General features: G+C 38.5%; 1 protein-coding gene across 2 annotated transcripts in view; it reads left to right on the plus strand.

The window, feature by feature from the left end:
- The window catches only part of AP3S1 (adaptor related protein complex 3 subunit sigma 1), a 25312-nt gene extending 3029 nt beyond the window's left edge, over positions 1-22283 (plus strand). Inside the window, exons 2-7 of one of the 2 annotated variants that reach the window (XM_044446148.1) lie at positions 1745-1836; positions 4511-4622; positions 6645-6716; positions 8827-8934; positions 11352-11393; positions 20984-21132. In XM_044446148.1, coding sequence (XP_044302083.1) covers positions 1745-1836; positions 4511-4622; positions 6645-6716; positions 8827-8934; positions 11352-11387 — 420 coding nt within the window. In that variant the 3' untranslated portion in view covers positions 11388-11393; positions 20984-21132. Of the gene's footprint in view, positions 1-1744; positions 1837-4510; positions 4623-6644; positions 6717-8826; positions 8935-11351; positions 11394-20983 lie in introns of both variants that reach the window. The other variant, XM_044446147.1, reaches the window with a different exon arrangement.
- The last annotated feature ends 2804 nt before the right edge of the window (positions 22284-25087 follow it).

Below are 25087 nucleotides of genomic sequence, written 5' to 3' on the forward strand. Positions count from 1 at the left end.
GGGGGGGGGGGGAGAGATGGCCGCAATTGTGCTGGTGGAGGGGAGAGATGACCACGATTGTGCTGACTGGGGTGGGGGAGATGGCTGAGATTGCACCCTTCTTCCCTGCAGAAGCGCGCCTGTGATCATGCACATCTTTCCTGCATGAATGCAACTGCGATTGTGGCCATCTCCCCACTCGGGGGTGGGGGAGATAGCTGCGATATTGGTCGCCATCCAATGCGGAGTTCGCGACCCAAGTCAAAATGTTCATGAAATTTTTGTTCACGACCCGATTTGGTTGTGAACCAAGGCATTCGTGAGTCGAGGTGCCACTATACATATGAAATCAATATGGTTGTTTAAGAACTGTACCAACAGCTAGATGACTAGCAGTGGAAGGCAGATAAAGTTGTTGACACAGCTTTCATTTCATTCACTCTGTTTTATGTAACAGTCTTATGGCAAATGAAGACTTAATCTATTTTCCTTCCTTCCTTTAGTTCATTTGTTCCTTCTGTTTTGTTTTAATCTAACAATAATATATTGGATGTCAAATGATCCTACATTGAGTTAGCTTTGCCTAAGCTCACTGATTTTTATTAATGAGGATATACATGTGTAACTCTGCTTGGATTGGATTGGTTGGTAATTGGCTAGCTCACCTCTTCCCTGGCAATGTTTGTGAAGTATCAGTTTTCAGAGTATTGTTCTATCAGTTTTTCTGTTTTCCATAATGCAGTGAACAGTGCCTACTCATTTGTGATTGGAAAGCATTTCTTGTAATTAATAATTTTTTCTTAATTTTTTAAAACTCAGCTGAAAAACTATAAAGAACATGCAGTGCTATGCCTTTCACATTTTCCTCAATGGCCATGTGCAGATGACACGCTAAGCCATGTGAATAAGCCTGGATGGGTTGTAGCTCATAGACCAATCCACAGTGCAAGATCTGCTAGATCCCCTTTGTGTAAGAGGCTACAGGAGACTGTTTTTCGTTGCATATTATGAATTAATATGACTTTGACACTGTTTTAGAGGATGCTATTCTACATAGGAACTAACTCATATGTTTGAAAGTCATGCTGAACTAGGAAAGGAAAAATGTTGATCAGTGAGGAGAATTGTGATCAGTTTACATGTAATCAATTTGGAGAGGAGTATTGTGTTCTTCCAGACAGCCTCTGAGCTCCTGTAGGATGCTATGGATCTCCTTCATGCCAGTAGTCGAGCTACCAGCATGAAGGAGAATAGCTGCATGTGTGTCTTTCCTCCCCAATCCAGCTGTGGTAGAAAGCTTGTTAGGCTGCAACATGGCCTTGTAAAAGAACGCCACAAGGGAGGAAATGACAGGTGCTGATGGGTGCAGGTGTGGCTATGACCTCTCCAGTGTTCTTACTCACTAAAATCTAAGCTAGATTGGCTGAAGAATCCCATCCTGTTTATTGAAATACAATAAACAGAAGAGGAGAAATGGCCTGCACACTACATTTACGCTGCAAGGGTGTAGGATAGACAGAGGGCTTCTGTCTTTCAAGTGGGTTGCCCCATAAGCTTATGCCTTTAGCCTAAATGCTGCTTTTACAGAACCTGAGATTATCCATCTTTAGTTACAAACACAAAATGTTGAGGTTGAATGGCCTTATTAGGTATGGTTAATGGAGCAGTATATGGTGATGGAGCAATGCTAACAGTATGCAACTGTATTAAGAGGGATTAGTTACATATTGCTGCACTACCATAATCCCCTTTCCCTTTTTTCCAGAGTGAAGATATTCAGCAACAAATTATCCGAGAAACTTTTCATTTAGTATCAAAACGTGATGAAAATGTTTGTAACTTCCTAGAAGGAGGCTTGTAAGTATGATACTATTATATGCTTTTTGGTATAGTATTGAGGTTCATTATAGATGCAAAAACTCTTAAGGTAAGAACACAAAACTTTGTGAAGCCAACTTTAACCAAGCATGAAACTGGAATATAATTTGAATATATGACTGTAACAGAGTTGCGGGGAGGGGTGTGTTGAAGGCTTCTTGTTCCATGTAACACTCCTGAGGAAGCAAGCTCACCCAGCAGGTCCTTTTATTTGTGGTTTACAGCTTCTGTCATGGCTGTGCTGCCCGAAACACCAAAGCCCTTTCCTCACCTAGACCCTTCCTCACCCCTAGTTCGATGGCAACAAGTGACGTTGTCTCGGGGGAGGTGGGCAGCTTTGTGTCTTGGGTGCAGGGACTGCCCTTGCTGTTTCTGTCTGACTGTCTCTGTGTTGAGGCAACGCCAGCTTTCTCCCAAAGCCTCCTTTTGCGTGTCTCCTCATCCTTTCCTTTCCTCCTCTGCTCTCTTGCCCACTCTCCTCTTCTGCCCACCACCTCCTGTTTGTCTTGGCCCTGCCCTTATTTTCCCTTTCCCAAAGCAGCTGTCCCTGCTCTGGCCACCAATCCTGCGCAGCTGTGCATGTGCCCGCGCATCCCTGCAAACAGAGTCCCACACCTCCTTCCACCCAAGCAGACTCTCAGCCATGCTGCATTGTCTCTGGTGACTGGTGGCTGCCATGGGAAGATGAGCGAGCCCCTCCACCTCCTACCAGTAACATACTTCTATGATGCCACATGATGGTGACAGAAGGTGTTATGTCACTGCATTTTCAAACATTAGTTGAGGAGCATCTTTACTAGATAAATAAAGAATAGTTTAACCTAAGATCCTTGCTGTACTAGTATTCACACAATGATCCAGTAATCACTTAACAGTAATTCTGGAGTTGGCAGCCTTTTTTGGTCTGGGGGCCCTGTGAGCATGCTTTTCCCACTGGTTGCCTTGCTGTCCACTTGCATCTGAACCCTTCCTCTGCTTGTCCTGATCATCTTTTCCGTCAACCTATCTTCTGAGTTGTTTGGGGGCAGTGGCAGAAAGAAAGAAGGAAAGGGCAGCCAGCAGTGGCACATACAGGGTGGAGACTGCGGCAGTGTAGAGGAAAGGTGAGATGGTAGAGAGAGTGGTAGGAAGGAAGGAAAGGTGATAAGAGACAGCAGAGTGACTAAAAATTCAACCAGTGGAAGAGGGGAAGAAAAGCAGAAAGGAGAGCTGCATGTGAGCAATGAAAGAGGCCTGTTGGGGGAAAATGGTTTAATTCAGCTTGCTTTTTTTTGGTGGATGCCACTGGGGCCTGTGGCTGCCATGTTGTTGACCCATGAGCTAATCCATGGATTGTTGAATTCTGGGGCTTTTTAAACCATTGGTTGTTTTTACACATGACCTTGGAACCATGGTTTGTGGATAGGTTGTTTGGCAGATTGTGGAGGTAGTGACAAGGAGTGGTCAAGAACTCCATATCAGTCCAACAGTGTTGGTAAGGCATTTGGAATGCTGGGAAACTCACAGTTTGTTCGCCAGGCAAACCCAGAATAAGGCAACAAACCATAGAGCTCTAGTGATGAAGTATTGCAGCTCCAGTGACAAAGTATCAGTGCACAGGCAAGTTTAGCAGCTGTGTAAGTTGGGCAGCAGGCAAGGAGATGAGGGCTGAGAACGCCATTCTTTGTTCTCATTGTAAGTGTAAACTGTGAGCTAATGGCTGAAAGTAAATCCACCACTTCCTTCCAGGAAAATGAATATTAGTTTGCAAATTATTCAGAAAAACAAATACATGTATTTTTATTTGAATATTTCATTTATTTATAATTGAATAAATGTATTTAATTACTTGGAAGGGAACTTGACAGATTCATAGAGCAGAAGACTATCAATGCTTACTAGTGTTGTTGGCTATGTATTACCTCTGGTATAAGAGGCACTATGCTGGAGAGCTTGAGCAGCCCGAAACTGTTGTAGGCTGCCAGTTTGCCTCTGTGTAAACAGAGTGCTGGATTGGATGGACCATTGGTCTGGTCTTAAGTTTTCAATCTAGTGTTAAATAAATCATAGGTTACTGTTTATCTGTGAATCGGGCCACTGTGTAAATCCTTCATTCATTCATTGCAATCTTTATCAGAGAACCCTTTGTAAAATTGCTCTGTTTTTCTCTGTTAGACAAAATGTGCATATTTTATGAGGAAATTTGATCCTGTATATTTCAAATACTTCCTGTCAGATTATGTAACTATAGCTTTTATTCTAGGATACATCACATTTCTGTAATGTCAACAGTTCTGATAGTATAAAGGATGTATATTCAAGTATTTTATGCAATCTTACAATACCTGAGTAGCCTTTATAAGCTGAATATTTGACACATTTTTATGTAGTACTGTTATTCATATCTTCACTATATTTGAGATCATTAGCTATCATTTTCCATAGCAGTGCAGATAGCAATCTGCACATTATTTGCAGCTGTGATAGTGTGTTTTATGAAGAGTCACCATGTACTGATGCAATTGCAATTATTTGAATGTATTGCTTTTGACACCTGTGTACTTAACTAATTCTCCCTTTTCATGTTTTTCTTTCCAATATAAAAAAAGTTGTAGCCACTAATAAAGATAAAATGAATGTTAACTGCTCTGATGCAAATGTTGCTCTGTTTTAGATTAATAGGTGGCTCTGACAACAAATTGATATATCGACATTATGCCACATTGTACTTTGTCTTCTGCGTTGATTCTTCAGAAAGCGAACTTGGAATTTTAGATCTAATACAAGTAAGTCATTTACAAGGAAATCAATATGTTTTTGAACTGGTGCATTTTTGATTTTAAAAAAATTACATTGAAAAATATTCTATTTTATTAGATCTTAACCAATGAGACCTTGAATGAAACATTTTTTATGCCAGTCCTGCAGACTGGGTTGGCCATTGATTTATTCTCTCCCTGAGAGGAGGTCAGAAGATGGTTCATTCCTGGTCAGTGGTAAATTTCTCAGTTCTGTCCTGCAAACTTGTGTTTCTTCCATTTGTGAGAAACTTTGCCCACACAAATCTTGAGAGGCTAATAGGTGCTCAGTGGCTGAGTGGTGTTGCATGTCCTTTGGGGATTTCATTTTGCTTTGATTTAGAAGGTTTCCTGTGTTTCCTTTCAACTGGGACATTCCTCAGAAAGGAATTCTGGATTTTAATTTTTGTCAAGACTGTTTTAGATTTATTGTTGCCATAGCTAGATCCTCTAATTTTGCAATACAGGACATCTCTAAGATGTTACAAAGCTGAGTCTGCCTGTTATTTGGTGAACTACCTGGTTATAATGCATTTCCGACTTCCCAGATGATGAGATGATTTTTTAAGATACCTCCAAATGAACGCTAATGTACCTGCCCCTTGTCAGTTTGGTACACCTTTTCACATTTTCTTTTATTACCCGAAATATGAGCAGGTGAGAGAGAGTTTTTAAAAGAAATGGCTGTCAAAATGGCTGTCTTCCTCCCAGCACGATCGCGGCCATCTCTCCCCACCAGCACGACAGCAATCACTCCCATCCTCTCTGCACGAGCATGACCGTGGCCATAGATGGGCATGATCATGGTCACGCTCGGGCAGGGAAGACGGGTACTATTGTGATCGTCACCGAATGCAGAGTTTGTGACCTGAGGCAAAATTTTCCTGAAATTTCTGTTCACAATCTGATTTGGTCTTGAACTGAGGCGTTCATGAGCCGAGGTACCACTGTACGGTGCAAATAATTCACTGGCAGAAAACATTCATATTCATAGAAGACTTTGGTTGCAGTGCTGTGCACCCATACTTGGGAATAAGTTTCACAGAATTCAGCAGGTTATGTTTCTAAATAAACTGCCTGGGAAGGATTAAGAAATATTGTGGAGACTTAAGTCTCATGACTTAATTTGTGTAAACTATTGTAACTTTTAAATAATTTGGGTTTAAATTTGGCTTTTAATTCTGCATTGTAATTTATTATGTTTATTTGTACTTTGTATTTTATTGGATTATATTTATCCTCCCATTGTAAACTGGGGGATACTTTATGTCTAAAATATTCCACTAAAGCTGGGGAATCCAGTATTGGGCAGACATCAAGTATTAGTGAACTCTGTTGCTTTTCTGTAGAACACTTTTATATGTTTTGGTAGCTTACATGCCATATAAGTACTGCTTTTAGAAATAGCCTTATTTCAGAATTAAATGCCTTTCTTTTTAAGGAATGGTCTACATGCACCGATGCACATTTGTGGCAGTCCTAAATAACAGAAGTACAAGGATGCAGCTTGTCCCATCACTGAACGTTGCCACCTGTGGTGGGAACCAATAAACTAATTCTGTAGGGCCTACCCAGGTTTATTGTCCAGGTTCAAGCCAGGACTTTTATCTTGTGGTAGTAGCTAAATGATGGATTGTTTAGCCTGCCCCACATCTTGGGGAAGAGTTTCATTAGTTCAGCATTGTTTATATAAATCAAGTCACAAAATTATGACAGTAGCTCTTTAGACTTGTTTAACTTGATACATGTTTTCAAAGTATGAATTCTGTTTGAAATGTGCTATATTTGAATAAGAAGCAAGAATACATTAACTTAGTAAAGTTTCATTGTTATTATTGCTCCTAGGATCTTCAGAAACAATCCACTGCTTTAATCATGCATATTGTGCAGATACAGCAGACTCCAGAATTCTTTATGGTTAGCTGTGTCTGTTTGCCACATTTGCAGTTTAAACATATGGAATGATTGAGCTATTACTAAGCCTTAACCCCTTGTATTTCCCTCCCACAGGTGTTCGTAGAAACATTAGACAAATGTTTTGAGAATGTCTGCGAACTGGATTTAATTTTCCACGTAGACAAGGTACTGTGATGAACTGCTATTCAAAATAGTCTGCTGACAAGAAACATTTTTTCTGTATCTTTCATATAAAAAGTCCTGTCTCTGTTTAAATGTCATCACTTTAAATCATCTAGTCATTTCTGTTGTTGAATAAATATGACCTTACACATGACCTTTTTGAGGACTTAGTTGTGGGTATTACTTTGTAAATAATAGAAAAGTCAAACTTTCTGACTTTAATTTACTGATGAAGTCTGTAATTTTGTATATTCGTTCCTTGGAACAAGCTTTGGACAGTGTGGAACATTGGAGTAAACATGCAGACATTGTGCTGAAAAGGAGATGGTAGATAGCTGGAAAACTTCCTGATTACTAGCTGTATAATTTACACAAAGATACCAGCTGCAGCAAAGATCACTTTTAAAAAGATATTCCAGCCAAAATTAATGCTTCAAAAAAATCACTTTTTGAAGTGTTTGAAGGCTCTTCCCGGGTCTGCCACCAGGAAAAACCATGCAGGTGACTGCAGAGAAGAAAGGATAGGCAGTGAAAACAGAATACTTAGGGAAATGGTGCAGAAAGAAAACTTAAAACCATTTGTCTTTGTAATATGTTTTGATGGTGATTCAGAAAATGTGTCAGCGTGAATAAGCTGCTTAATTTTTCTGTTCAAAAATTTCACAGCAGGCTAGAAGTTTTTGTAAAGAAAAGTTCTCTTCAGTGATAGTCATTATTTCTTTCAAATTATTATGTCTTTGTTATGTTTTGATCCTGTGAGTTTATAATAATTTGTGGTTGAGGTTAAACTGGAATCAACTTTTCTGAAGGCCTTATCTGAACTTGCTCCCTTGGGTATGTATCTTTCCCTCCCACACGTCACTGCTAGACATCTCTGATAGCTCCTTTGGGACTACAGTAATTTCTTCCAAGAGTGCAGCCTTTGACTGGAACAGTGAATGTTTGAGGCCCAAACAACTTCCCTTTAATTTTCCTATGTGAAGTCTTGTCCCTTTTAGCGATTAGTAATGTACTTGTTACATCTGGATTTGGAGAGATGCAGAGAGAAGGAAGATGAAAAAACATGGAAAATTTTACCCTTGCAACTTCTAAGAACACTTTTTGAAACATGAGCTCTCTTTTGCCCTGAATCTAGAATGCTTTAGATATACGTGCTAAACCATGCAATATAAGTCCTAAGCCAAGCTTCCTTTTCCCTGTAGCTCATGCCTGTTGGTCTCTAGTAATCTGTGTCTTGCCAACATGTTTTAGAATGTAAAAAATACTGGTATTGGACTAAATCATATAAAGCAAGACTCTTACCATGATTGCATATCAGAACACTGAGTCCTATACAGAATTCATGGCACAACAATGGTTTGAGTAATTGCATATCACATTTTAAATGTCATTGCCCTTGTGTTTGTTGCATAATAATGCTTATAGTTGTATTAGCTGAATATAATTATAAGAGCAGCCTAGGACTATATCTCAGTGCTCTAGAATCAAAAGGTTTGAGTATGAAGTAATTTCAGATTTTTTTATTACACAGTTTGGGATCCATTCCTTCATTATACTGATTTTTTTTTTTTCAGCATTGTAACCTCTTGAACTGGAACAAAGTATTTTGAAACATCAGTATTTCTGTCCCTGTGATGCTACCTTCCATTGTGCTATGAAATGCTGTTAGAAAAAAAAGTTCATATGTTATACAAGCTTTGAAATTTGTATGGCTGTGAATAAAGAAATGTCCAGTATGAAAACCTGATTAACATTGGCCATACAGTGTAAATGCCAATATTTAATATAATTGTAAGTCTCGCCAACTGTGTCTGGAGTTGATACTGATTTTTGGAGTCTTGATGAAGTAGACATGAATGCATCTTTTGAGAGGAGGTGGCTCTCGCATTCAAGAGTTAAAGATTTCTACAAATCTAGAATATTAACTATTATGTTTCAGGCTCTTATGAGTAACCATTGCTAGATCTCTGTAAGTTAAATATTTGCTATGTTACCAATTTTAAATTTAAAAAGCTAATTTACTTTAAGTACAATATAACTTGAGAAAACTTTGTAATAGATAGAGAAGTATTAGTGCTGCAGCGGCTTAATCCTATATGCCTTTATTTTTTAGGTCCATAACATCCTAGCTGAAATGGTGATGGGTGGAATGGTTTTGGAAACCAATATGAATGAAATTGTCACCCAAATTGATGCTCAAAATAAGCTGGAAAAATCTGAGGTAAGACTGAAAAACATTAAAGTTGATTGGAGCATGATCATACAATTTGCATGATCTGAAACTGCCATGTATTTTTTAGTATTGCTTTATATTCAGCTACTTGTACTGCAACAAATAAGTATTTAGTATTTGGCATGTTAAAGCCTTGACTGCTTAAATAGCTGAACATTCCCTTTTCCTTCTAACAAGCTTACAAATGCCATTGGCAACTGTGATATGGAAACATTTCTGAGCTTCCTTCAGTCAAGGTTTCAGATTCCTATAGACTGATTCCTGCCCCTTCCCCCAGAAAATCTTATCTTGGTGTTAGCATTTTTTTTAGGATGCCTCATTGAAGGATGTATATGCATTAAACAGAAATTACACATATTAATATGATGAATATCTGCTACACATTAGTTAAAGAAGTTTGAGCAAGAAATGAAGATATGACCTTGGCTAACTCTAATTAACTAGAAGCTAACTATCAGGTTAAGCACTATAAATCTGGATAAATTCATCATCTAGTGACATTATGCCCTCAAATTACTTTTTGCCTAACATTGTAGTATGTCTGGTGGTATGTTAACTTTCTTTTAAAACAATGGGCATCTAGAAATTGATGTCACCTTTTCTTTCCCACAAAGAAGAATTGGGAATATCAAAAGGCTGTATAATTTGACAGAATAATCAATTCTTCGAATGATAAATCTAACATCTCATTTATTATTATTTTTTAGTAATCATGGGGAGGAGAATTGCCCCATGTTGCTTCCTCCCACTGTTTTGTCCCAGGAGGAGAGCTGCAATGAGTGTAAATAATGCCTCTCCATTTAATTATGCTTTTAATGCCTTGTCTAATTTGATGTATAGACACATATGATGCACTTTATCTTTGTGCTCCATGGAAAAGAAAATACATTTCCAGTTTCCCCACAAAATTTAAAAGTGAATTTCCTAGTGGTTTTCCTCAAGCTTTCCCAATAGTGCTTTTAATTCACAATTGGATTAGACAGTCACCTAATTTATTGCTAATATACTTCTTAAAGTATTGTACAGCATTGGCTGAGAAGCGCAGAAATTGGATAGGATGTGATATGATGCATGCCGATATGCTGGTGCAAGAATATTACTAAAGATATAATCAAATAAACTTGGAATCAGGCTTGAATGGTATGAAATCTAGTTTCCATGAGTAATTCAGAATAACTCTTTTAAATTAGTCTTGATCCCTTTCTGAAGCACATTTTTTTAAAAAGGCTCTTTCAAAAGCCTGAGGATTAAATGGTTAACTCTAAACTTGTAGACAATTCTTTTAAAATGCAAGTAGACCATTTCAGTGAATGGGACTAGATTAACTTCAATTTCCATTGCCTCATCTACATTTTTAAGTACATATTATAAAATTTGATAGAAGAACAAAATAACAGTTACTGGATCATACTGATGTAGCTGTTCATACTGCTATTGCCTGTTAATAGTGAATTAGAGAAGGCAAAGTAATCTCTGAATACATTAATTAGTCCTGTAAAGCTACTTGGTAGATCCTTTTGAAGGTTTACTTTTTTCACATGTCAGCACTTAATCCCAACCATTGGCTATGATCCAAAGTCTGCCTTCTGCTTGTATACAGGGTGTGTGCTTTGCTGATCCCTTCCTTCCCCCGCACCTAGCCACAGCCCTTGAGGCCTGTCCATGTTGCATATGATTTTGAAGTGTCCTGTGACCCTAGTGATGGCTTTTCAAGGGACACCAGGGAAAGCCCTGCTGCACACTCTGAACACTGCATGCAGTTCTTTGGATCCAAGCTGGTATTCTACTTAAATTGGTGTACAAAGAACCCTTTCCAAAACATGAATGGAAAGGTTTTGAAATTGGCTTTCTGAACTGTGTGGTTATTTTTCTCCACAAAGGCTTTGAGAAATTTAAAAGTAGTTTTACTCAGCTTTTAGGAAGCTGAGCTCCACCTACTAGTCTATTTACCCCTTGATGATTTTGCTAAATATGGAAGAGCCTGCTCCAAAGTAAGTGGGTAGGTTTTTGACTTACTAAGAATCAAACCTTTTGTAAGAAATAAAACAATATGTACCAGCTGAATTTATAGGATATGGATACGATGAAGTAGACCATCTGCTTCACTCTTTTCAAGCTGTGAGCAGTTTTAGTTTTCCATTTTGTAATACACATACAGAAACAGAAATTTGGCAATCCCTCTGAAATCCAACTAATAAGGCTTCAGGTTTCTGGTTAGAGGAACTTTTTGGGGTGAGGGTTTGTCAGGCACTATCAGTGACATGGAAGGTGTCCTCTGGAAAAACTGGGATACTTGTGTTGTACTTGTAGTGTTCAGCTGGGTGTGAATTTGGTCGTTTTAAGTCAGTCCTCATTTTTCCAAACCACCTGATCTTTTCTAGTTCTTTCCATTCTTCTCTTTACAGACCTTTATCTTTCAGTCTCCCAGACAGGACAGGTAGACACAGGTATTGCCAATTTTCAGAAACAAATGTGCTTCTATAAAATAAAGGGAAAGCAAAATGATGTCAAGGCAATAAATAAATTAGGCCAGACTCAAAAATTATGTGTTGATAAACCCACATTAGTCTTTGTAGCCTACTTTTTGTGCTAGTTTCCCTCATTTTTTATTGCCTGTAGTGTATTTACTAGATTGTCATTAACTTCATACATTTTTCTTTTTACTTTCCCCTTTCATTAGTATCAGCTTTAGAATTATATATTTTAAAAATGTAATTGTGTTGTTTGTATGCTCACATTATGAACAAACCTGATTCAGTTGCTACAGACTGCAGTGAATCAATTAGAAGCCAAAAAGAGGGCGTTGTGGTTCCTTTTCCACAATGCTTTTTATTCCATTCTGGAACATGAATTCTGACCACCTAGCTTATCTGTAGTCAAGTTTTATCTCAGCAAGTGCGTTAGCAGCTGCTAAGGCTATGCAGGGTTTCTGCTTTTTTCAGACCCCAGAGAAACAGAAACCCTGACAATCTTTACCTGCAATTAACATTGCTTTGATATAGCAATTAAAATTGGGACAGTCTGTAGATTTGTGGGGGTAGAAAGTGGGAGAACAGCATCCCAGAACCCCTTGCAGTTGCTTAATTATACAGGGATGAGCAGGAATAAGAAACATAAACTATGAACAATTTACATAATAAGATTTATTAACTTAATCCACAATCTAATTCCATTCTTGTGCAATGAAGAACACTTTGGTTCAGGGGGAAGAATCTCGAATTTTTGCCAGTTTTGTCTGTCCCACCACACCTTGCAGCTACAACTTTGTTCATTGCATTGAACAGAGTTCCAGAGGGTCCTTGAACTTCTGGAATGGCTTTTAGGGATTTGGATTGAGTTGTAGGTGGCGTGAAGGCTCCAGTTCATGAGAAAAATGTCAAATGCAAGACTAAATGTTTAGGAAGATGTTCCAAGACCCAATTTTTGTAGTATTGTGGTGCAGTAGTGCTATGGATTCCTATAAGATGAAAGCTTCAAATTTAGCTTGAAAATATGCCAGTAGTTAATGTCAATAATGATGCTGAAAAGTGTACTTTGAAAAATGTAGCTGACATCTGGGAAATCAAAATTTGCTCTAGGTTTCACACTGCATTGTAGATAGAAACACAGCTGTATAAAGCAGTTGAATACAACAGCACATGTATACAGCCATCAAATTCAGTATTACTAAATTTACAATTTTTGTCAGTTTTACTCTTTTTGAAAGTCTCCCCAAGAACTTTTTATAGTACTGGCGTGGAAATTCTGTAAAATAAAGCATTTAAAAGCTTTAAATTACGGCTTGATGCATTTTTTGAGAATTAACATATTAGAGGATACTGCAAGCAATACATATCTGCAGGTTTTACACAAAAGAAATGATACACAAATGATGACAAACCTTTTAGGACTCATTGAGTTGAACTATCTGGCATTGGAAGGGAAATTGGGACATAGTAAACTCAAAATGGGAGATATTGTGTCCTACTCAGAGTTTACTAGAGCTGGTTCATACCTGGGGAGACATCATAATTGCCAGGAAAGATTGCCAAGTACTGAACAGCCTGGAAAACAACGAGTAGTATTTACAGTTCAGGATAAACTAAATGCTAGGTGAATCCTTGACACTACTGGTAGCAAATAAAAGCCAATGCTAATATATTATTTATACCTTTATTTTTGAAAGGAAGTTTAATGTGTTAAATGGTTCTGTATTCTTATAGATTAAATTTTCTGAAACTGACAGTTCAGTAATTTTTAAATGTCATACTTAGCGAAATATGTCCTCATCCAATTAAAAAAGGCGAAAAGGGGTAGGGGAAAAGATGGCTTAATATAATTTTATTCAACAGTATTCAGTTTTAGCATAAAAGTGATCAAACTAGAGTACAGTTCTAGATCCTTACTGTAAATAGCTTAAAACATAAGCAATCCAACCAATATATTTATTGCTTTTTGTCTATTTCCCCAGACTTCCTCTGGATATAAGAAAAGGGGCTTAAATTTCTGTTTTTTTTTTTCCTTTTTATGTAGTTTTGCGCTATTTTACTTTTTTGCTTGTAAATGTTCTGTTTTTATTTTTGGGTCTGGCAACTTGAAGAAGATAACAAAGAAACAAAAAAATTAAAATCATGCCCATCCATTATTATCGCTGTGATCCAAGTGCTTGAAATTTCCAAGAGTATGTCTAAGTCTTCTATCTGTTTGGCATTTGATATACTTGCAGACTTCATTTTGTTTTTTCTCTAATTCTGTTCATTTATTTAACTTCATGAGAAGAAAACATAACCATTCTTTTTATATTCTGTACTGCATCCTTCCATCCTATTCATAACCCTGCTGCTTTGAATCATACTTGTTCTGGGAAGAAGGGTTGATACAAAACACCAGCAGCTATCAAACTTGTTGGAAGAGTTATTTCCAAGAAAGGTGCATATAAAAGGAACCACCTTTTATAATGAGCACAAGCTCTTGGGAGGCTAACCTATCTATATATGCCTTTTAAGAAAGGCTTGGAAGGTAGCTGATACAATTCTATCATTCTGGGAATAATTCATGTTTTAATGAGACACCATAGTCAATGCACTTTTTCTGTTAATTGAGCTCATGTAATGTTTTATGTAATAGCAGGAAAACAATGTACAACTTCCATATTACTACATAGTGACCTGAAAGGATTCTTAAATAGGATTCTTAAAATATGCCGGGTATGGCTAAATGTCTATTTTTGTTACTAGAAGGAAAATGGCTTTTCTGCTGTGTTAATTGGATGAATATGCTAACTTTATCACCTCAGCATTACTGTATTTTTGTTCTCAGTTTGTAGTCACAAGCTTGTATCACTGAATTTATTAATACTGTGGGTTGGAGAAGTGACCACGGAAGTTAGTAGATGGAAGGTGACTTTTCCAGCCCTACATCTCCCAGGCAGTGGGAAAGGGGGGTGTTGCCAAAATTTGACAGGGGCACTCACAGAAATAGGGGAGAATAGGGGTTAGAAAAGTTGTCTTGTGCTCCTACATTATACAGGCATTTCTGTGGATCAAGCATTTGAATGACTTTTGGAAAAAAGACTACAATGTGCTCATTTAAATTGAGATTACAAAGCAGCTGGGGGAAAGTGTTGTCTAGTTAATAGTAATTCTGGCTGAATGTATATTCATATTGTATTTCTAAAAACTTGTCAATATGTTTAAACATTTGTACTTGGTTGGAATAATCATGATTGACAGTTATGATTTGGATTTAACATTGAAATTTATACTTACTGGGGTGATAAAAATCATAGTAACATGCCTTTCAGTTGCTTTCAGGTAATTTGAGAAACATCATGGGGTATGTTTGATTCTGTTTCTAAAATATAAAGCAAAAGCAGCAGTTTGCTGCTTCAGGGATAATTTTCAAGAATTTTAGAACATATGTTTTTAACTGAGAGCTGAATGAGTGAGTTGAGGCAATCTTTCATGTGCCCTTGTTATTTACATATAAAGTTGTAGATTTAACAGTACGTGGAGTACATTGGGGAAGGGTGCTGAACTCTCTCCCCTCCCTCAGTTACCATCAGTCTTGCTCCAGCCAACAGTCGAGCTGCAAGCAGGGAGAAGTGCTTGAGCGAGAAGCTCACTGTTTCTCCCCCAGACTTATTTTAATGCTAAGAGAGACTCCATCTCATCTGGCGCTTTATATGTGATCTGGGTGGATGAATGAGAAGAAATACATCTCTACCATCATAACATATAATTAATTTTCAGTATGGACACTTGATAGATTTTTGTTAATATATGAAGGCATGTATAAGTATTGTTCCAAAACTGTTAACTGTGTCTTAAAAGTACTGAGTGACTTTTATTCTGGGCCTAAACTAGTGATGTTTGCTCAGTCAGGCATCCTGATTTAAAATGAATATCAATTCATTAAGATAATGAGCTTGCTGTACTCTTATATTGCGATATAGATAAATACATATTCTGTTTTGACAACCTTTCTGATGGGGAGCAATGTAATGTAAACAACTTTATGATAGGGCCAAGCCATGGAAATAATCAAAGAGGCCCTTAAGAACTGACCCATAATGTCCTGTAATCCCCTTAAACCTTGACATTTAATGGTTTAGAAGAGCCCCCCCACAAAAAAGGTCAAAAGTTAAACACTGATTTTAAGTTTCATTTTGTATTAAAAGTAGGCAGGGTGAAGGCAGACCAGATGTTTAAAAATCCACCAGATGGAGCAACCAAGTGTCACTGCCCTGTTAATGAAATAAAGTTTGAAGGGGTGTGTATCCCTTTGCTATACTAATTTAGAGTCCATTGCATCAGCTCATTTCAGCTGATAAGCTGAAAACTGGATGGATATTGGAGCAAAGAAATTAACTTACAGCTCAAGGAAGTTATAATTTTGATGTTGGCAGACTTTACTCAGAGCACAACAGTTGCACTTCTATGATGGCCTGCAATTCCTTGCTATTGGATGTCAAGGTATCAAATAATGTACTTGAAACTAATGAGCAAAGATGTCTCTGTATTGCTTCAGTTCTAATGTATGTCTTGAAACTGTCTTCCTGATATCACCATGGTGCCTTAAGAGGCTATATTTACAGAGTTAGCTATTTTGATAGGAATCTGCTGATCTTATGACTTACTCCCTGTCGCCACACTTCCTCTATGTCTGTAAACTGATTCTGTTCCCTCTGCACTCAATAAATAGATCAGCATGGTGCCTCATGGTTAGAGTGCTGAGCTAGGATTTAGGAGATGGAGGTTCTAGTTCCCACTCTTCCATTAATCTCACTTGAGTGTGTCACTGACTCTACCGCACAGGATTGTTGTGAGGATAAAATGAAATGGAGGAGGGCCATGTAAGTTCCCTTGGGTTCCTTGCTGGAAAAAAGGCATGATAAAAATAGAAAAGTTAAAAAGTAAATTTTCAAATTGCTCTGCGACATGTGCATGCAGGCAGACCAGTACATGTCTTATATGTACCTGGAAGCTTACCTTAAAACTTTACTTTGCATATGATCTATTGTACTGCTCCTTCACACATGAAAGATGCTCTTTCTTTTAGTTAGGCCTGTCTGTAACAATGGAGTACTGCATTTTGCCTATTAAAAAAAAGTTAATGCCTCCAAGGTTAAATATTTTTTGGTGAGTAGGGGAAAAGTGCATGCTGAGTTAAGCTTTACAATATTCTCTTAATTGGCAGTATTTTTATATATCACACAATGATTTTTACTAGTTTTTACTTAAGAAAACAAACTATTTTAAAACTAGTACTCTTTCTGCAAGGAATAGTAATTGAAATAAAGAGTTTTAGTCTAAACAGACCTGGTTGAACAGATGCCTCATTGGCTTCAGTAAGCCTTCTGAATAAACATGCTTAGGACTGAATTGTTACTCAGTCAAGCTAAGAAAAAAATTAGGAAATTTCTGCTGTTTTCATCTCCTGTCTTCATAAGGATTCACATGGAGATATAATTCAATCTTTATATACCATCCACTTAACAAATACAAATGGTCCTTGCATTACAAATGAGTTCCATTCCTGAGCATGTCTTTAAGTCAAATATGTATGTAGGGTGGATCACTTACAGTTGGCCATCCACATTCTCGGGTTTAGCGTGCAGGATCCCCATGCAAGTGGAAAAACCACGACTATGTCTAACCGCCCCCCCCCCCCAACTCATCAGTGCCCCCCCTTTGCACCCGAGATTTCCTCCTCTGGATGGGTGGGACAAGAAGGCATTCTTTGGAGGCCCTTCTTCACTCCCCAGTAGTTCTTTAACTCAAATTTGTAAATTAATAGGCTTTATGGCAGTTCATTTGTAAGTACAGGTTGCTTGTAACTTGGACATTCACAACCCAAGAACTGCTTGTATTCACTTGTTACAAGAACATGCAGTCATTACAATTCCTATGTGGAGATGGAGCCAGCTTTCTCATAATGCAGCGTTCTTTGCCAGACAATTCATGTTCAGAATGTGAGATAAATGGGGTAGAAGGAAGAAGTTGGCAGGTGGCTCTGAAACATCAAGGTTAACGAGCACGATTAGGCAGCGAGAACCGGTCTTGGGAATGGGGGAGGCACTGTAGAGCAGGTGGGGTGGGGGAAAGAGAGTGAATTCTTAAATTCAGTGTGGCGATGTCAGGCCAGCTGGGCAGACCAGTTATATATTGGCAGTGTCCCCACTCCCATCTGGCCCAAAAGCAGTGTGAACTACGCCAAGGGTGGCTTCAGACTTTGGGAAAAGGCAGTACAGTGGACGGAGGCTACTTTCACAGACTGGAGGGATTTTTACTTTTATTTATGCAACTTGTTAGCAGTTCTTATAGAAAATGCCCTATAACAGTGAAACCCATTAAATTCCAATAAAGGAGTCTGCCTTATAAAAGTTTTTCATTTTGATCTGATCACAACATACTGCCTGCAAAATGCATGAAAGCCACATTTGGTTGTTCAGATTTAAGTGGTAATTACAAGAAGATACTCCTATTTACTTAAACTTAACAGACTCTTACAACTGGTGTGTTCTCAGCTCACATTTTTGCTGGAGTCCATTTTGGACCACGCTTCCATAAAATTGTACGCACAATTAGGAAGTTAGAAATTTAGTTGTATCTAGTTTTATTGTAAACTCCCCAGAGAGGTCTGCCTCCCCAGAGAGGTCCGCCTGGCGCCATCATTACTTGTTTTTCAGCGCCAGGCAAAGACCTTTTTATTTAAGCGGCATTTTAACTGTTCATATTATTGGATTTTATCTGGCCAGGGTGGCTTATTTTATATTGTATTTTTGTATTTTTAATGTTATATTTTGGATTTTTATATTTTGGATGTTTATATTTTGGATTTAATATTATAATCATTTTATTTATTGTTGTAAGCTGCCCCGAGGCTTCAGCGAATGGGGTGGCATAAAAATGCTTTAATAAATAAATAATAAATAATAAATAAATAAAACTGTTAGAGGCAGAACAATGTTCTCATTTTTAAAAAATACCATTGATTTTAAATAATTAGATAGCGTTTGTAATAGCTATACTCATACAGATAATTCGAAGTATATCCATTCTGCCAGAGAGGTACCTTGTATACCAGGTCTGAAATGATAAATAACATGCAATCCAAACATAAACACATTTACTATAAAGTTAAACCCTTCTGAGTTCAATGTGACTTACTCCCAATAAGCATGCAGCCTTAGAGCAATATGACAAGTTAACATAAAAACTCCTGCAATTTTCCAAAATTTTCTTCCAGTTAAGCCAAACTCAGAGGAGCAAGGTACTACAGCCATGGAGGCTAAATTTATACATAGAAATGCACACCTATTGCACCAGAATATTGAAAAAAAATTAGCGTGATGATCTCCAGTTTTAGAATAGCTGAGGTATACAGTTCTATTTATGCCAGAACCCTCACATAAGTTACAATAAATTAAACTGTGTATAATGTACAGTTCATCTTAACTTTGGTTCCCAAAGAGAAGAAATGCAAATCTGCATCTCTTGGATAATTGTTTTGGCATGGTGCATATAATATGCTTGTAGGCCTGTAGCTGATTCTGATGTTCTGGAAGCATGTAATTGAACTTAGTATGCATGATTTTCATGTACCAGAAACAAGCTGCACATAGTGGGCAGGTATATCTGTTTCAGTATTTCTTTTTGAAAATCAATTACATTCTTTCGCTTTTTAAAAACTCTCTCCTCTCCTCTTCAATGTCAAGCAAGCAATTTTTTGGGTTATTAGGATTCTAATGACCTATGAATCATACAGAGGAGTTGTGTACAGCCCAGTCTCTCTATGTTTCCTGGCTTCAGCCTAAAATGCTGGATTAAAACAATATTCTTTGAAATTAATTGTATTGGGCAGTATCCAGAACTACTACTGCACTAGTGTGAATGACCTCTACCACATGGGAGAGCAGTGCTTTCTAGAGCAATTCAAGAAACTACCCCAAGCTACTGGTTTCTGAGTAGGACAGGTCAGTAGAGGTATCCTCTTATAGAGGAAGTTTGGGGTAGTTTCTTGGATTACACTAGTAAACACTACTGGTTCTACTAGTAGAACATGTTTAGAGTTACATATGTGGAGAAAATACTTGAAAACAGGATCCTTATCCTTCGGAGAAAAAAGGTATATGTGAATTGTATATCCTATTTTTGGATGGAAAGGGGGATTGGGATCTGGGTTTTAGTCCCCATTCATTGATGATGCTCATTGGGTGACTTTGCACCAGTCACAGATTCTCAGCTCAACCTTTCTCACAGGGTGGTTATGTGATTGATTGGGAGGAGGAGGAGGAGGAGAATTATGTAAGCTGCTTTGAGTTCCTTGAAAGGAAAAAAGGTGGGAGATATGCAGATATATATCAGGAGTGGCCCTACTGAAGCTAGGGAGCTGCATGCAGCTCTTCCATTTTATTTTGTGGCTCGGCTCCCACTTGTCACTCACCACCTATCACTGCCTTTTCCTGTCTGCTTTTGCTGCCTGCAGATGCCCACTTACAGTAAATGTCACATACTTAAGAGCAGCATGTAGTTGTTCCATTGAGGAAGTCTGGCCACTCAGATTTATATGAGAAACTATGTTTTGTTTAGCTGCAAGTTACCAAACTAATTATTTAGTGCGCACCCACACACACAAACATACTAGACTTAAGTACAGTCTGAACACTAATTAGTATACATGTTTGGTGTTTTCTTAGGTTTTTTAAATTAATTCTTGAAGCATCCCCTGAGCTTTGAAGTATGGTTGCATGGGATAAAAATAATTCACTATTAGTAAGCACTTTTAACACAGTAAATCTTTTTCATAGTTAGGTTTACACAATGGGAGAAGGAAAAGATACCACTCAGGGTTGTAGAGTTGTTTAGAAACTATTCCTACTGTCCACTTCGCAGGTTTGGGTGACACAACAACCCATGTATGGTTGTGTGGGTAATTATGGAAATGTGGTGGAGCATTACTGGCATGTGCAGGGCAAGAAAATGAGTCACCATGGCCTCTTTCTTTCCAGTCACCTGAAGCCATCCAGTTTCTCCTCTTCCTCCTCCTCTTCCTCCCCCTGCTCCTGTACATTAGCCATTAGCATTTGATTAAATGCTAAGACGATAAGAAAAATAAACATTACATATTTGAGATAGTATAGTAGAAACCCATTAAAACTGGCTGATCATCAAGTTTTTACTAATTGCAGGTTTGAGAGAACTGGCACAGGTTATGAACTATATATGCTGCAGTACCTGGAAACAGTAAAATCAAAGACAGCATGAGCCTTAACTTTAATTAACCTCAATCTGGTTGTTTTACAGACTACATCTTAATTTTTTCATCAAGCTGCCATTGCACGTGTTAACCATATTTTTAGAATTTGTGTGAACTGCTTTTTTCTCTTTCTACTTAAATATTTCAGAATAATCCATTTCATTCCAATTCAAAATACCATCTGGTTTTTCAACTCTTTAATGTCAGTGTCTTATGCTTTATTGTAATAAGTGTCATCTTAAGGGCGTGTTATTATAATGGACATAATCTTAGTGGTATCTTTTTCTTCTGTATACAGGCTGGTTTAGCAGGAGCCCCAGCTCGGGCTGTGTCAGCTGTAAAGAATATGAATCTTCCAGAGATCCCAAGAAATATTAATATTGGTGACATCAGTATAAAAGTGCCAAACCTGCCCTCTTTTAAATAAATTATGCACTCCAGGTAAAAGTTAAACTAGAAGTTAATCACATGTTTCCCAAACCACTGTTGTGTTGTTTGAATCAAAGGTCAAGGTACTCTATAGAACTCCTTTATCAACTGTGTAAAATTATTGGTTTTGCTTAGTGAATTTAAAATAAGTTGGTAATTTGTGATTTCTAAGCAACATTCCTGTGTACTTCTAAAGCATATCACATCTAAAATTAGCATGCAGTTTTCTGGAAAAGTAATTAAGAATATTTCTTTATTTTGTATAATATGTTATCTGTATAAACTAACCTCTGTAATTAGTGCAGCATCCTGATCATATTTTTCAGGTTATTTAAGAACCTGATGAATATATGTATATATTGTATGACAACATTCAGCTATACTTTTCTTGCATTTTTAATAAAGTTATAATGAACTAGATTTGAGAAGCATTTATTTGATACCAATATTAGCAATAATTCACTTTCCCATTAATAGATGTGCCCTTGTTTTAACCAGGATTATGCATTTGTTTTTAAGCATAGTCACACTCCTGTGCCAGCTTAACCACTTTCTGAACCAAGAATGGCTGTTCTGCATATCTGTCTGTGTAGCCTTGCATAATTCATTCTGCTTCATTCAAAGATGGACAAAGAACTCTGCATGACAACAAAACACTACTGGAAATCCCTCTGCATGAGTGTTGCCTCTGTCCTTTCCTTTCAACATCTTATCTGATTCTCAGGTCTTCTGTAGTGGTGCTCTAGAAAGCTGAGAAGCACCTCTTCAGGAAAAAATTGCAGAGCAGTAGAGTTGCTTAAGTGCAACACATTAAATAGCCTTTCTAGCAATTTTAGCCTAAGCATGTTCTTAAATGGAAGTAAGTTCTTTACTTACAATATTGCAACAGGAATGTTCTTTTCAATACTAGGAACTGGTTTAGTTCACTGGCAACGAACAATATTTTGGATGAAACAATGTTCTGCTCCTCTTGTGTACAAAAGGCATTGTTTTAAGTTGGATTTATCATCAGTAATTGTTTCTGCAAGCAAGCTTTCCACCATTATGGAATACTTTTGAAATGGCTACAGTATGCTTTGTTGAAGTTCTGTGTGTACTATTTATGTTGATTTTGGCCAGTTACTGGACCTTCATTTGAAGTTCAAATAAACTTTTCCTACTCCACCTTAGTAAGTGGCTGACATATGTGGTATGATTAGCAAATGAATGCTTTAAAGCTTTGTTTTCTCTAGGAAAAATGTGTTCTGGAATGAGCCAGTTTTCTGAAATGACATAGCTCACAGGGACATGTGAGCTTTCAACCTTTCAACTGCTGGAAGAAAATACACTGAAAATTTTGCTGCACTATTCAGATAACAGGCTGGAGAATGTGAAGAATGACTTCTGTAAAGATCCATCAAGGAAGGACCCGGGGGATGTGTGGGAGGGATTTGGAGAAACAAGTGTGTTGTAGTCTAATTTGAGAACTAAGCATCACTCTTACCTTTGAGGAACAGAAGCTCTACTTGACTAACTTTGATTTTTCCCTAAAGGGCTAAACCAGTATTCGAGATTAAGTCCAAAGCATAATGAATTGGCACAGATAAAATAGAAAACACTGCAGTTTTTCTGACAAGTTTGTTGGGTTGTCCTCCAGTAGTGCCAGTTTGCTGATTTCCAAAAGCACCACTATTGCTTTGTGATCAGGGTGCATAAACTCAAGAGATGCGTTCTAGTGGTGGATAAGATCAAAGGCAGAAAAGACTAGAACAAAAATGACATGTTGTAGCTTAAAGAACTCACGTCAGTAATGAAGCCTTAGGAGAAGCATTTCAGCCTTTTAAAATGGGGAGGGGGGCTGAGCAAAAGTTGGGAATCCACCAAACAGCTGAGGCAGTCTGTATTATTAATACTGTGCATTACTGGGAGTCTCCCTAAAAGGCTTCCCTGTTCTGCTGAGCTTTGTCACAGTAGCACGGGCCTTCACAGCAGCTGCATTGTGTCGCTGATTTTGCCTCCAGTCCTGGTTTGCTTTCAATTATGCCTTGACTCCTCACTCTGCTCTTGCATCCACTCTTACCCTGCCTTGTCAGCTACCTGATCCTCTTCTTCCCCTTTGGTCCTGCTATGCCTTCGTGGTAATCTAATTCTTGCCTGCTTTTGACCTTGAATCTGCCTCTTGTTTTGCCATGCCTTGTCAGTAGCTGACTCATCTGTCTGTGACTCTGCCTTTGCTTCTGGACTTGTCATAACTTGTTGAACTCTAACCTTGCCTGTTCCTGGTTTTTTGCCTTTGGACCTGCCATGCCTTGCTGGATATACAGTAGTCCCCGGAATTCATGGGGGTTACGTTCCTATAGCACCCGTGAATTGTGAAAAACCGCGAATTTGGTGCTGGCGATGGGTGCCGGCCGCCAAGGCAGTGTGGGCGGGAGGCACGGGCTGGGCTGGGCTGGGGGCGCACGTGGCGAGGCAGGGACGCATGTGAGCAGAGATCGTTTTCTCCGAGCGAATCCAAACTCAGGAAATTATCTCCTCATGAGTAAGCCACTGCACGGTGAGGTGCCGGCTTACTCGCAAGGAGACTGGCTTGGACTTGGAGAAAAATCCCGCGAAAGACTGAAGCCGTGAATGCTGAACCATGACTTCACAGGGGTATACTTTATAACCCTTGCCTGTTCCTGACTTTGTCTTTGGTAGAGATCTGTATCCGTGCCAAGATCGCCATCATTCTGGTCCTGGTGCTTCAGCCATAGATTTCTGCCACCCATGTCCTGGACCTGATAGTGAGCAGCAGGCTTATTTTTCTGACTCTGTTGCATCCATGGGTAGCCATCCACCAGAGCTCTTTTGGATGATTCAGAGTTTTTTTTTAAACACTGAGGGAAGGAGCTCTGGAATCCTGAAAGACACACAGTGACCTCTTTGCATTGTACTATGAGGACCAACTCTCCTATCACCACACTGAACTTGCTGTCACTGTTAAAATACCTCTAGTTGAGATGTCTGACACCACTATTTGCCAGTTTTGTGAGATCAATTTCAGTTGTTGCAGCCTATACACAGGGTGCTTGCAGCAATGTGACTGACCATATGAGGCTCAATTCTTAGCTTTTTCAGATAATAGTAGGTTCAGGGAGTGATAAAAGTATGTGTGTGAGAAGGAGATTACTGCTGCCCTTAAAGAGGCAGTACTGCAGCCACTCCTGAAGAAACCCAATTGGGAACCAATGGTAAGTACTATCAGTATGTTGATAACACATTGGCCTATTTTGCTGTGACATCTAAATCAAGTGAAGCTGTGCTAGGTCAATTCCTCAGTGATGCATTGGATGAGAACCAATAAACTGAAGCAGAATCCTGACAAGATAAGAGGCTTTGTGTGAGTGATTCCTGATCCCAGGACTAGGGAAACTGCTGTGTTAGGTGGGGTCGTAGTCTCCCGAAAAGTCAGGTTTGTAGTCTGGGTAGATCCATCTCTACCACTGTGAAGGCCCAAATGCCCATGGAAGCTTTTAGGAGCTTGAACCGGGATACCAGCTAGAGCCTTCCTGGACAAGAACAGTGTGGCCACAGTGTCGCAGGCAGTAGTAAACTCAAGACTGGGTTTTTGCAACATGCTTTGTGTGGGGCTGCCATTAAACTTGGTCTGGGAGCTACACCTCGCACCTAATGTAGCAGTTGATTGTTGGTGGGAGCTGCCTTTTTTCAGCATATGACTCCTTCATTGTAGGAACAGCACTGATTGTTTGCTAACAAGCCAGGTTTAGGGCTTTGATATAATGCCTTAAAGACTTGGGACCAGGATGCTTGAGAGGGGCCTTCTTCCTTACCTGCATGCCCAGTCACTGAGGTTATCAGATGTGTTACCTGATAGTTCCACGTAGACTTGTGGTTCACTTGGAGTCAAGTCTTCAAGCTGGCTCCCTCTTTGTGCAACTCCCTGTCTGTTCATGTCAGACAGGCACTAATGCTTTGGCACATGAGAGGCATT

The sequence above is a fragment of the Varanus komodoensis genome, unplaced genomic scaffold (genome assembly GCF_004798865.1).
Source record: "Varanus komodoensis strain SLA01 unplaced genomic scaffold, ASM479886v1 scaffold5, whole genome shotgun sequence".
In the NCBI taxonomy this organism is placed as follows: domain Eukaryota; kingdom Metazoa; phylum Chordata; class Lepidosauria; order Squamata; family Varanidae; genus Varanus; species Varanus komodoensis.